This window comes from Talpa occidentalis, unplaced genomic scaffold (assembly GCF_014898055.3).
Source record: "Talpa occidentalis isolate TD23 unplaced genomic scaffold, MPIMG_talOcc4v2.1 talOcc4.11, whole genome shotgun sequence".
NCBI lineage: Eukaryota > Metazoa > Chordata > Mammalia > Eulipotyphla > Talpidae > Talpa > Talpa occidentalis.
The window spans coordinates 8,699,787-8,711,838 of record NW_023601104.1 but is presented as its reverse complement, the minus strand read 5'-3'; the positions used below and the strand labels follow the sequence as shown (position 1 = coordinate 8,711,838).

Sequence of the window (12,052 nt, the reverse complement as noted above, 5' to 3'; positions counted from 1 at the left end):
GAAGTGATTTGGAGTCTATTTTTCTTTTTTTTTTTTTAAATGTTGTGTTTTGGTGGCATTTTTAGTCTTTTTTCTTTTGAAGATTCATTTATTTATTTATACAAGCACTGCATACAGTCAGAAGCACGGGAGGGTGAGAGAATTCACAAGAGCCAGAGCAGGGAACAGAACAGGCAGAACAACAAAATACACTGCTGAGGGGAGCAGCAGGCATGTGTCTTGCCATGTGTGACCTTCACTGGCAGCCGGGGATTGAACCGACTCTGCAGAGACTGCGGGCAGCTTTGCAGCCCAGCGCTCAACTGCTGCACCACCAGGGGAGGCCCAGGAGTCTATTTTTCTTAAATAAGATAGTCATTGTTCAACAATTCTCAGAGAGAACGAAATGGGCTTAGGAAAAACACATTATTCCAAAAATATTTTGAGAAAGACCACAATATACCTGCCCTAATAAAATGTTACAGTAATCAAAATACTATGATACATCAGTACAGACATAAATATTAGAGGAATAAAATAGAAAATTTAGAAATAGGCTAATCAGTGAGTGATAGATTGAGCTTTTCAAATAGGTAGAGTAGTGATAGATTATCAAAAAAAAAAAGTCTTGCTATAACTAGCCAACAGATTGAAAAAAAAGTCTGTTACCTGACATATGACACCAAAATAAATTCCAAGTAAATTAACAATCAAAATTTCTTCATCAAAGGGACACATGCTCTTTTATGTTCACTGTAGTCTATTTACAGAAGCCAAGTTCTGGAAAGTACCTAAATCGCAATGACACACAAGTACATTACCAAAACGTGGTATATAATGTCACACCTGTGAAAATGGCTTTTATCATAAAGACCAGGGACAGTGTTGAAAAGGACATGGCAATAAAGAGACTCTTGCACTGTGGGTGGGAATGTAGACTGGTCCAGCCTCTATGGAAAATAGTATAGAGATTTCTCAAAAGATTGAAATAGATCAACCACATGCTCCAGTAATTTCACTCCTAGGTATACACCTTATATTCACCGTAGCACTATTTACAATAGCCAAACTACAGAAACAAAGTGCCCTACAACAGATGAGTGGATTCGGATGATGGAGTTTATATACACAAGGACTCCTCAGCTATGAAAAATAATAATAGGCCCTCCCCGATGGCAAAGCGGTTGAGCGCTGCACTGCAAAGCTGTCCGAAGCCTCTGCAATGCCGGTTTGATTCCAGGCCGAGCGGGGAGAACCCCACAAGGTGCAGCAGACCTGTCCTGACTCGCCTGCTGCTCCCCTCAGCAGTGTCTTCAGTCTGTCTGCCTGTTCTGCTCCCCACTCTGACTCCGGTGAATTCTCTCACCCTCCTGCACTTCTGACCTGTACCCCAGTTCTTGTATAAATAAATAAATAAATCTTAAATAACAATAATAATGATGATGATAATAATAAACCCTTGCCTTTGCAGTAACATGGATGGAACAAGAGGGGATTGTGCTAAACAAAACATGTCAGAAGGAGAAAGACAAACATGTCAGTTACAGGTGGAAAACAGAGAAACAAAACAAAGGGTCAGATAAAACCAAACCAGTAACAAATTCAAGAAATCTGACTGCAGAATTGAGGCTACAGGGGGAGTAGAGAGAGAGCAAAGTGAGGAGGAGGCACAACCAACTATGGTGGACTATTGATGCCTTCGTGGCAGAGGTAGCATGATAACATACACCTGAAGGATGTGATGCTAGACCTCTAAATCATATACAATGTTCTAATCCATTGTTACCTCAAAAAAATGGTATGTATTCATAATTGAATACTACTCAGCAGTTGGAAAAAAAGATGAAATCTTGTCATTGCAACTACATGAATGGAACTGGAAGGGATTATAAACAGATAAGGAGAAAAACAAACATCAGATTGTGTCACTATGTGTGAAATACAGAGAAATAAAACAAAGGAATAAACAAAAAACAAACTAAAGGAAACCCTAAAGATCTAACTGCAGAACTGAGGCTACCAGACAGGGCAAGTAGGGAGTGGGGAAGCACAGTGTGGAGGGGCTATGCTGGAGGACTATGAGAGCCTTGATGGTGGACATGGGGTGGGAACGTACATCTGAAGAGGTGTGAACCTATGCTCTGAATGATTTATGGTGTTGTACTAACATTATCTCAATTTAAAAAATACAGTAAGGAAATAAATAAATAGAAACGTTCTCAATAAATAGGCCTTTTTTGAGCACAGCAACAATTAGCAATAACATACATGAAATGACTAATTTAAAAAATTTAACTTCATAAAGCAAATACCACAAAACAAAAAAGTTAGAAAAAATGTTTTAGATATTTATGACAAATTATTAGGGCCCTTAATATGGAAAGGAGTCCTTCAAAAGAAAGGCAAACACTGTCTGATTTCACTCATGGGTGAAATGTAAAGGAACAGATACAACTAAACCAAAACAAACCCTACCAATCTTACTGTAGGATTGAGGCCACCAGAGCTGAGCACCCAGGATTACTGCTGGGGGAAGGACTATGGGGAAGGAATATGGGTACTTTGGTGGTGAGTGGAATGTGGTAATATACATCTGAAAGGGATGAACCTAGATCCCAAATCATTCACAGTGTTGTTTTTATTTTTACATTGACAGTGTTTTTAAAAACAACGTCTCCTCCATAAACAAACACAATTTTTAAAATTAGCAAAAAAAAAAAAAGACTTCAAATCATTAAAAGGAACACCTCACTTTATAAAAGAACAAATAAGTCATAAAATAAATATTCAGCCTCCCTGATAACCAGAGATACAAATTACAAATTATTGTGATTCCATTTTCATAAACAAAGCTTTCCCACAATTACAAAACCCACTGTGGTTTGGGTAGAGGAAAACAGTACTCAGATACTATGTTGGTGGGAGTCTACATAAGTAAACCTTTCAATGAGTCAATATAGATAAAAATCTTTCAACAGTCCGATGCCTTTAACAAAGTAGTTTCTCCTGGCAGGAATTTATTCAAAGAGGCATTCCCTTTCTAGAGCTGCTATCACAAATGACCGCAAATTTGGTGGCTGAAAACACTGGAAGTCATTCTCATGGTTCCGGAGGCGAGAAATCTGAAATCAAGGTGTCAGTAAGGCCACACTCCTCCAAGGGTCCTTGGTGACACTCTGCTCCTTGCCCCGTCCAGTTTCGAGTGGTGGCCAGCATCCTTGCGGTTGAGACCACATCACTGCAATCTCTGCCTCATCTTTACATCCCCTTCTCCTCTTCTGTGTGACTCATCTCTCTCTGTCCCTTCCTTGTAAGGATATCTGTGGTGGGATTTAGGCCCTACATTCATATTCCAAGATTATCTGCTCATTTTATGATCCTTACCTTAATCACATAAGCAAAGACCCTTCCCCACAGAAGATTACATTCACAGCTTCTAGTGAGTTGGCTTGGATAGCTCTCAGGGGCTGTGGGGGATGTCTGCCTACCATAGAAGGTAGTAATGGAATCACCATCTAAGGATGTTATTCCAGCATTATGTATCATTAAAAAACGAAAGAAATGATCTAAATGTTTAACAGCAGGGTGTCAGTTAAACAAATGAGAATACACCCATATAGTGAATAAATACACAACCATTTAACATGATGCTGATGTAAATCATTCCTATCTTCTACTGTTGCATTTCAAAATCATCTATAATTTAGTGGCATACAGTAACAAATACTGCAGGCAAGATCTAGCAACAGATGCTAAAATCAGTGGGCAAAAGTTTGAGGAGAGAAAAGGATATCGTGTAGTCTTAGAGTGTCTCCCTCAAGATATTTATTCATTGTAAAAGGTAAAATAGTAACTTTACAGTGAACAAAGTCAGCAGATACCACCCGAAGCACGTTTTCCAGGTTAAGATAACCAGTAAAGGGCCTCCCCAGTGGCGCAGCAGTTGAGCACGGGGCTGTGAAGTTGCCTGCAGCCTTTGCAGCGCTGGTTCGATCCCCTGCCACCAGGCGAGGGTCCCACATGGTGCGCAGACTTCTCCTGCGGCCCACTGCTCCCCTCAGCAGTGTACTTCCATCAGTCTGCCTGCTCTTCTCCCCACTCTGGCTCTGGTGAATTCTCTCACCCTCCCATGCTTCTGACTATACCCAGCGTTTGTATAAATAAATAAGATAAATCTTTAAGAAAAAAAAAAAAGATCACCAGTAAAAAGATACATCAGCATTAGGGAACCAAAGGGGGACTGACTGATAAGACACATAACTTCTGCGGTATCCTTCACCAAATGCATAGCCTCTATGTAATCAAGAGAAAATATCAAATGAGCTGAAATTGAGGGATATTTCACAAAATAACTGATTAGACTCTCCAAACATGTCAAAATCATGAAAGACTGAGGATCCACTACAGACTGACATAGACAAAAGACATGTGACAACAAACAAAGGCAATATGGGAATCTTGAATAGGATACTAGAAAATAAAAAGGTCATTAATGCAAAAACTGGTGAAATTTTAACAAGTTTAACAGTATCATATCCAGTGTTAATTTCTACCTTTTGATCATTGTACTACGGTGATAGAAGAGGTTAACTTCAGGAGAAGCTGGGTGGAAATTATATAGGACTCTTGTGGTTTATTGTGTAGCTTTTGTACAAGTTTAAAATTAATTCAAAATTAAAAGTTTCTTAAAACCTTGTGGCATGAAACAATGATCATTTTATTATGTTCGTGATTCTCAGGGTCAGTAATTTGAGGGACCCAGCAAGAACTATTTGTCTCAGTCTACCATGAATGAGGCCACAACTAAGGTGACTGTATTTGGTGGGAGATCGCTGGAGCAGCTTAACTGGAGCCACAGGTCTAGCTCTGCCTATTTTCTACTGATCTTTGCTGCGGATACAATATTTAGGGTTGCTCCTTCCTATCTCTGGTGCCTACGCTGAGATAGAGGGAACCATCTGCTGTATTAGATACCTAGGACTGCTGTAACAAGCTCTAAAGGGTTGGGTGGCTGAAAATGTTGTGAATGTATTCCCTAACATTTCTGGAAATTGGACATCTAAAATAGCAGGCCATGCTTGCCCAAAGTCTCTAGGGATGAATCCTTCCTTGCTTTTGTAGCCTCTAGCGGCTGAAGGAAATCCTTGGAAACCCTTGGCTTGTTGCTACATCGCTCCAATCTCTGCCTCTGTCTTCTCATGGCCTTTTTCCCTTGTCACTCTGTCTCTGCATCTTTCTATGTTTTCCCCTCTCTTATAAGGACACCTGCCACTGGATTTAAAGCTACTCTAACACCGTGTGACCTGATTTCAGCTAACTGCATCTGCAAGGATCATATTTCCAAATAAGGTTACATTGTGAGATTCCAAGTGGACATGAAGTTTGAGGGGATACTACTGAACTCACCACACAAGGGAACTGGCGCGCATCATCCTCCCTCTGCACAGAGATACACCCAAGCAAAGCTCAGCTCCCAATACCAGACCCAGAAAGGAACAAACTGAAGGAATTTCATCCGTATCAAATCAAAGCCCAAGCTAAAGAGGTGCAGTAGCCTGATGCAGGTTCTTACAATTCTACAACGATAGACATTCACTTCATATCAGATAAACAGATTTAAGGATTATCAGAGAAATCGAGGCTCCTGCTGGGAGTCAGTCTAATGACCTAGTAATACCAGGTGACCACTTACATGTGCTAGCGGAATCCAAGGGTACTGCCAATAAATACCAACTGTCTCCCAACCCCGAAAATTGTTACCACTATCTAAGGAAATTAAAGGTACTCCATATACTTTTGGAAGAAGAGGAGGAAGAAGAGGAGGAGGAAGAGGGGAAGGTTAGGGAAGAAGGGAGGAAGAGGAGAAGTAGGAAGAGAAAGAGAGGGAAGGAGGAGGGGAAAATTCACAAATGTATCATCACACAAGGGAATTAGAAAGATAAGTGCAGAATGAATTAGCTGGTCTTGAAAAACAGGGCTGAAAAGAGGGCCAGAAATAGGACTTCAATAAGCAATGAACTTTTGGAAAAGGGGCTGCAGAAGACTGAGTGAGAAACCTCAAGGGAAGACCCGAGGTAGTCAGGGGACGCTGCATAAGCTCGGTGTCTCAAGGCATCTGAGACACACAGAAAGTAAGGTCAGAACAGACACACTGTCCATTTCCTGATTGCTACTGTCCTAGCCTCTCACCCTTGAAGACTGAAGCACATGCAAGCTCAGGGGAGACCCATATAATCCTACCAAACGTGATCACTGCCCCGAAAGAAAAGTTAAACTCACAGAGAAAAGAGAAACGATACTTGAATTGTGAATTTTACTTTAAATAGTCTATGACTCTAAGATAAAAATAAAGATAAATCAGTTTCACTCACCAACAATTTCTTCTGATGTGGTAGTTAAAGCCAGAAACTTTTTTGTATTTTCTGTCTCCTCATTACTTTGCAAAGCTTCACTTATTTTTGCAGACTAATAAAACACGGGGGGGGGGGGGAGGAGGGGAGGCAAATACACTTACTAATTTTTTTTAAATTCCAACATGGTTTCCAATAATTCTAACAAGTTTATATGTTTATATAAATACAAACAAGAAGGTTTGGATAATTTTTATTTCTTTAGTTAGGGAATCTTACAGTGCTTCCTGTTCCCATAAAATTGTTAGTATTCCCAGACAGAGTTAGAATATATATGTCTATCACTGTATGATAATTGCCTGGTTTCAAGTTTCTTAAGTTTCTATTTAATATTTCTGTAACTAATGGGTAACCCAAAGGAATACCATCAAATAATTTCACACACTTCAAGATTAATACTGTTTCCCTACAATAAAAAATTATAGACATTCAGTAAGAATAAGTTATAGATATTTATTTCTCTAGTTTGAAGCATAGCATTTTGTACAATTCTTTATTTCCAATCCAAAGGTCTTCCTGGGAACCTTTTTAATTTCTTCAATATTAATTCATATTGTCATACAAGAAATTTCCTCAGAAGTCAGCCAATTGATTAAGGATAAATTTATCAAAAACAACCAATCAGCTATTACAATGGTCCTTACCTTAAAAGTGCTCTTTGAGAGAGCTAAAAAGAACCTTCTCTGAAGAGGAAATGCAAATGTCCAACAGGCATATGAAAAAATGTTCAACATCACTTGTAATCAGGGAAATGCAAATCAAAACTACAGTGAGATACCAGCTGACACCAGTGAGAATGGCACATATTAAAAAATTAGCAACAACAAATGTTGGCGAGGTTGTGGAGAAAAAGGAACTCTCAGCACTGTTGGTGTGAGTGCAAACTGGTCCAACCACTATGGAGAGCTGTGTGGAGATTTCTTGACCAAGAAATAGAGCTTCCATATGATCCAACAATTCCACTCCTAGGTATTTACCCAAAGGACCCTGAAACATCAATTCCAAAGAGCACCTGCACACCCAAGTTTATAACAGCACTATTTACAATAGCTAAGATTTGGAAACAACCCAAATGCCCAAAAATAGATGACTGGATCAAGAAGATGTGGTACATATACACCATGGAATATTACTCATCATTCAAAAAAGATAAACACATGCAATTTGCAGGAACATGGAGCTGGAAGGGATCATGCTCAGCGAAATAAGCCAAAAAGAAAAAGAAAAATACCGGATGGTCTCACTCATAGCAGGAATCTAGAAAACTTAAATAAGAGGCCAGTAAAAAGAATAACTATAAGAAAGTAAAAATCAAAATCAACAAACAACTATGAACCAGAGACACTCTATGGGGGGTTGGGGGGGGACAGGGAAAGGAGGGATTGGGGTCAAAATAAGGGGGTTGCAATTGTATGGGGAATATAAAAATAAAATTAAAATTTTTTAAAAAAAGTGCTCTTTGAGAGCTTCTGTACAGCAAGAGAGATAGTAAGCAAAACAAAGAGACACCCCACCAATTGGGAGAAAATTTTTGCACCCAACACTAATGATAAAGGACTGATCACAACAATCTACAAAGAGCTGACAAGACTCAACAAAAACAATGTAAATAACCCAATCAAAAAATGGGAAGAAGAGCTAAAAAGAAACTTCTCAAAAGAGGAAAAGCAAATGGCCAACAAGCGTATGAAAAAATGTTCAACATCACTTGTAAATCAGGGACATGCAAATCAAAACTACAATGAGATACCATCTTACACCAGTGAGAATGGCACATATTAAAAAAAAAAACTAGCAACAACAAATGTTGGCGAGGATGTGGAGAAAAAGGAACCCTCCTGCACTGCTGGTGGGAGTGCAAACTGGTCCAACCACTATGGAGAGCAGTGTGGAGATTCTTCAATGTGCTAAAGATGGAGCTTCCATATGATCCAGCAACTCCACTCCTAGGTATTTACCCAAAGGACACAGAAACATTAACTCACAAGGGCACCTGCAACCCTATGTTTATTGCAGCACTATTTACAATAGCTAAGCTATGGAAACAACCATGGAAACAACCAACCAAAGTGTCCCAAAATAGATGCCTGGATCAAGAAGATGTGGGACATACACACAAAGGAATATTACTCAGCAATCAAAACAGATACTTCTGCAATTTGCAGCAATGTGGATGGAGCTGGAAGAGATCATGCTCAGCAAAATAAGCCAGATAAAAAAAGAAAAATACCAGATGGTCTCACTCAGAGCAGGAATTGAGAAAACCTAAATAAGGGACCAGGAAAAAGACTAATTACAATAAAGTAAAAATTAAAATCAACAAGAAACTATAAATCAGAGGCATGCTACGGGGGTGGGGGAGGGAAGAAGGGGGTAGGATCAAAACAAGGCGGGTGGGAATTTTATGGGGACTATAACCAAGATGAAAATGTATATATTATGCAAAAATGAAAAATGATGTAAAAAACACATAAAATAAAATATTTTCCAAAAAAATGCTCTTTGAGGGGCAAAATTCAGTACCAACATCTGGTCAGCTTCCATCCCTCAATACTACAGACAACAGGAGGTGCAATAATGCTGGAAAGTTAGCTGCGTACCAGATATTTACTGAGATAGAAGGAAATACAGCATGATCCCATACGTAAGCACTTTACAGCTCCTGTAGAGGTCTTGACCAGCACATGAAACAGAGGATTCTCCCACTAGTTAGTCATAAAAGTTCCTTCAAATAACAATGGGAACCAGAGGGGTAATATTTTATATATTTGTGTTTATCTCTCAACTCTAAACCTACTGAAGGAAAAGCAGACATGTATAGTTGAAAGGAGGCACCAAAATCCTTCTCTGTGCCTGAGATGCAGGAGACCCAGCCTGATACTTGTAAGAGAGGCCTGCAGGGCTTTCCAGGGAATGAACCCCGCAGCACAGTGAATGCCGGACATCTGGTATACTGCAAAGCTACCATCTTTGGTTCAAAAAGATACCTTCCTCACCTCCCCTCCGTAATATATATACACACCACTGTCACTCTAGCTACAAATACATCAATAAAAGCAGACTGCATTAACACTATCACAGTACATCCTTCTCTAACATCTTAAGAGGAAATTGCTTTTTACATGTCAATATATGGCTATAGAATTCTTACCTTAAGTTCTTCCCACAGTTTCAGTCTCAATTCTAGACCTTGCTTCTTAATTTCTTTTTCTCTATTTTGTCTTTTCACCAATATCTTATCAAGCCTCTTCATCTTCTGAATAGCATCTTGAAGTTGAGAATCTATGAGTTCAGTTGTATCTATATTGTGTTTAAGATAGAAATAAGTTTGAAATTTAATGAAACCATAAAATTTTGCTTTTTTTTTTTTTTTTAAAGATTCATTTATTTATTTATACAAGCACTGGGTACAGTCAGAAACACGGGAGGGTGAGAGAATTCACCAGAGCCAGAGCGGGGAACAGAACAGGCAGACTGACAAAATACACTGCTGAGGGGAGCAGCGGGCAGCAGGAGAGGTCTGCGTGCCATGTGGGACCCTAGCCGGTGGCCGGGAACAAACCGGTGCTGCAGTGGCTGCAGGAAGCTTCACAGCCCAGTGCGCAACCGCTGCGCCACCAGAGGAGGCCCAAATTCTGCTTTGTTTTTTACCATTTTTACCTTCAGTCAACAAATGTTTATGACTGAAGATAACAAATAACATTGGTATCATTCATCTTGATTTACAAAGTGCTTTCATATATTTTTCAATAATTACCTAACAACCCTGTGAAATAGACATTTATCTCTATATTACAGTTGAGATAACCAGGTCCTTGCAAAGCACTCATAAATTTTAGCATTGAACTAGAAGTGGGTTTCATGTGATTTTAAATCCCAAAGTCTTACTACTGTATTCTGCTATACCATCTTCATTCATTACTAGCAGATAAGAATAAGACAAACACACAAACCTAACGGTACTTCAGACGAACTGAAAGAGACATCCTGTACACAAATAACTATAAACCCAAAGCTGCTTCAGACGAACTACAAGAGAAGTCCTGCACACAAGTAGCTATAGTAAGAAGCTGCATGTCAATGACACAAACTGGTTCCAACATATCAAAACAAATTCAGAAAACTATTCCATGTAACTCAACAACTTTTTTCCATGTTCTTTCCATTTGTTCTATGTTCTTGAAGTATTTAAAAAAATTCCTGAATTGTTAATAAGTAACAGTAATTGGTTTGAAATTCAGGGCTCTTTAGAGCTTTCCTCATTTAAACCTTAACGTAGGATTATGATAATGTCATAATAGCATCTCACATTTATAATTAACTGTTAGGTAATGTTTTAAGGACTTCATTTATATAGGCATTATCTCATTTAATAATGAGTGTGAAGTGTATATTATTGTCCCCAATGCACAAATTAGTAAACTGAGGTTATCTGAGTTATATACAAGTCCACAATGATACAGCTAGCAAAAAGCAGTGATCTGTCTGACACCAGAATCAAAGCTCTTAACAGGCAGTCAACATTTCCTCTGTGAAATCTGACAAACGACGATCATCTAGCAATGAGCTTATATCCGAATACTAAAGTCATGGTCAACCCAGTTGAGGTTATTAGATGGCATATTATTCTAAGAAAGGCCAAATTTGATAACTTTTGAAAATCCACTGATGTTTCCCTGTAATGTACATCACTTCTTCTTTAAGGAAAAGGGGATATTATAGATAGAATAAGTTTAATCACAAACAATATAGATCCAATTAATAAGGAGGCTCTGCCAATCTTATTGCTTATGTAATTCAAATGCAACAGCCTATAGCTCTAATTCTCCACTACCCATCCTACCATTCTTAGGTTCCATAAACATAGGTGGTCTCTGTGGCACACTTTTTTAAATAACTCAGACAGTACTGAAACAACACAAACAAACAGAATAGAAACTGGGCCAACAGCTAATCTCAACTATAATAAGGTGTTTCCTGATAACTGTAATCCAGAGTCACCGGCCTAAGTCTGAGAGCTCATCCCAAACATATTGTACAGGAGCAGTCTCAGACTTTAGCATCTCAGCTTCCCTTTATAGCCTTAAAAAACATGAGGACACAAAGTTCTTTTGGGTTTTTGATCACTGCCATATTAGAAATCAAAACAAAAATATTATAAGCATTTATTCATTTTTCAATAATGTCTAAAACTAATAAAAAGGAGGCATGCATGACAAATGGGGACATGCAGGATCCAGGGGGGGCTGGAGCATCACTGCACAGAAGAGAGGATGAGTGACTACAGGGTCTAAGGTGGGACTAAAGAAGACACAGAGGGGCGTGAGTGAAACCACCTCCAAAATGCAAACTGACCCAATGTAGACAAAAGTCATTTTTTTCAAGCGGTTACCCCAATTTGGAGCCACATCAGGCTCACCATCAATCTGGCTCTCTGAATAAGGGCATGAAGAGGAACAGACTGTGTTTTAAAATAAAAGATAGATTTGAGCGTTTATATACATGGTAAGTCAACTGGACATGAATTTTTAAAATAGGCTTACAGAAGGAGAGAGAGGGAAATCGGTCTTGTCTGAGGCAGCTTGCATATGTCTGAAGGAGCCCTAATAAAAAAAATTGGCACCAGGCAGGGAATGGAGGCAAGAACCTTGAATCTTGCTGTG

The 12,052-nt window shown here is 39.0% G+C and overlaps 1 protein-coding gene across 1 annotated transcript in view; it reads right to left on the bottom strand.

Annotated features, from left to right (window-relative positions):
• Window positions 1–12,052, bottom strand: part of FSIP1 (fibrous sheath interacting protein 1) — a 205,938-nt gene that overhangs the window by 182,175 nt on the left and 11,711 nt on the right. The window contains exons 3-4 of the mRNA XM_037504133.2: window positions 9,541–9,689; window positions 6,351–6,444 (exon numbers count right to left, since the gene is read on the bottom strand). Coding sequence (XP_037360030.2) covers window positions 6,351–6,444; window positions 9,541–9,689 — 243 coding nt within the window. The remainder of the gene's footprint in view (window positions 1–6,350; window positions 6,445–9,540; window positions 9,690–12,052) is intronic.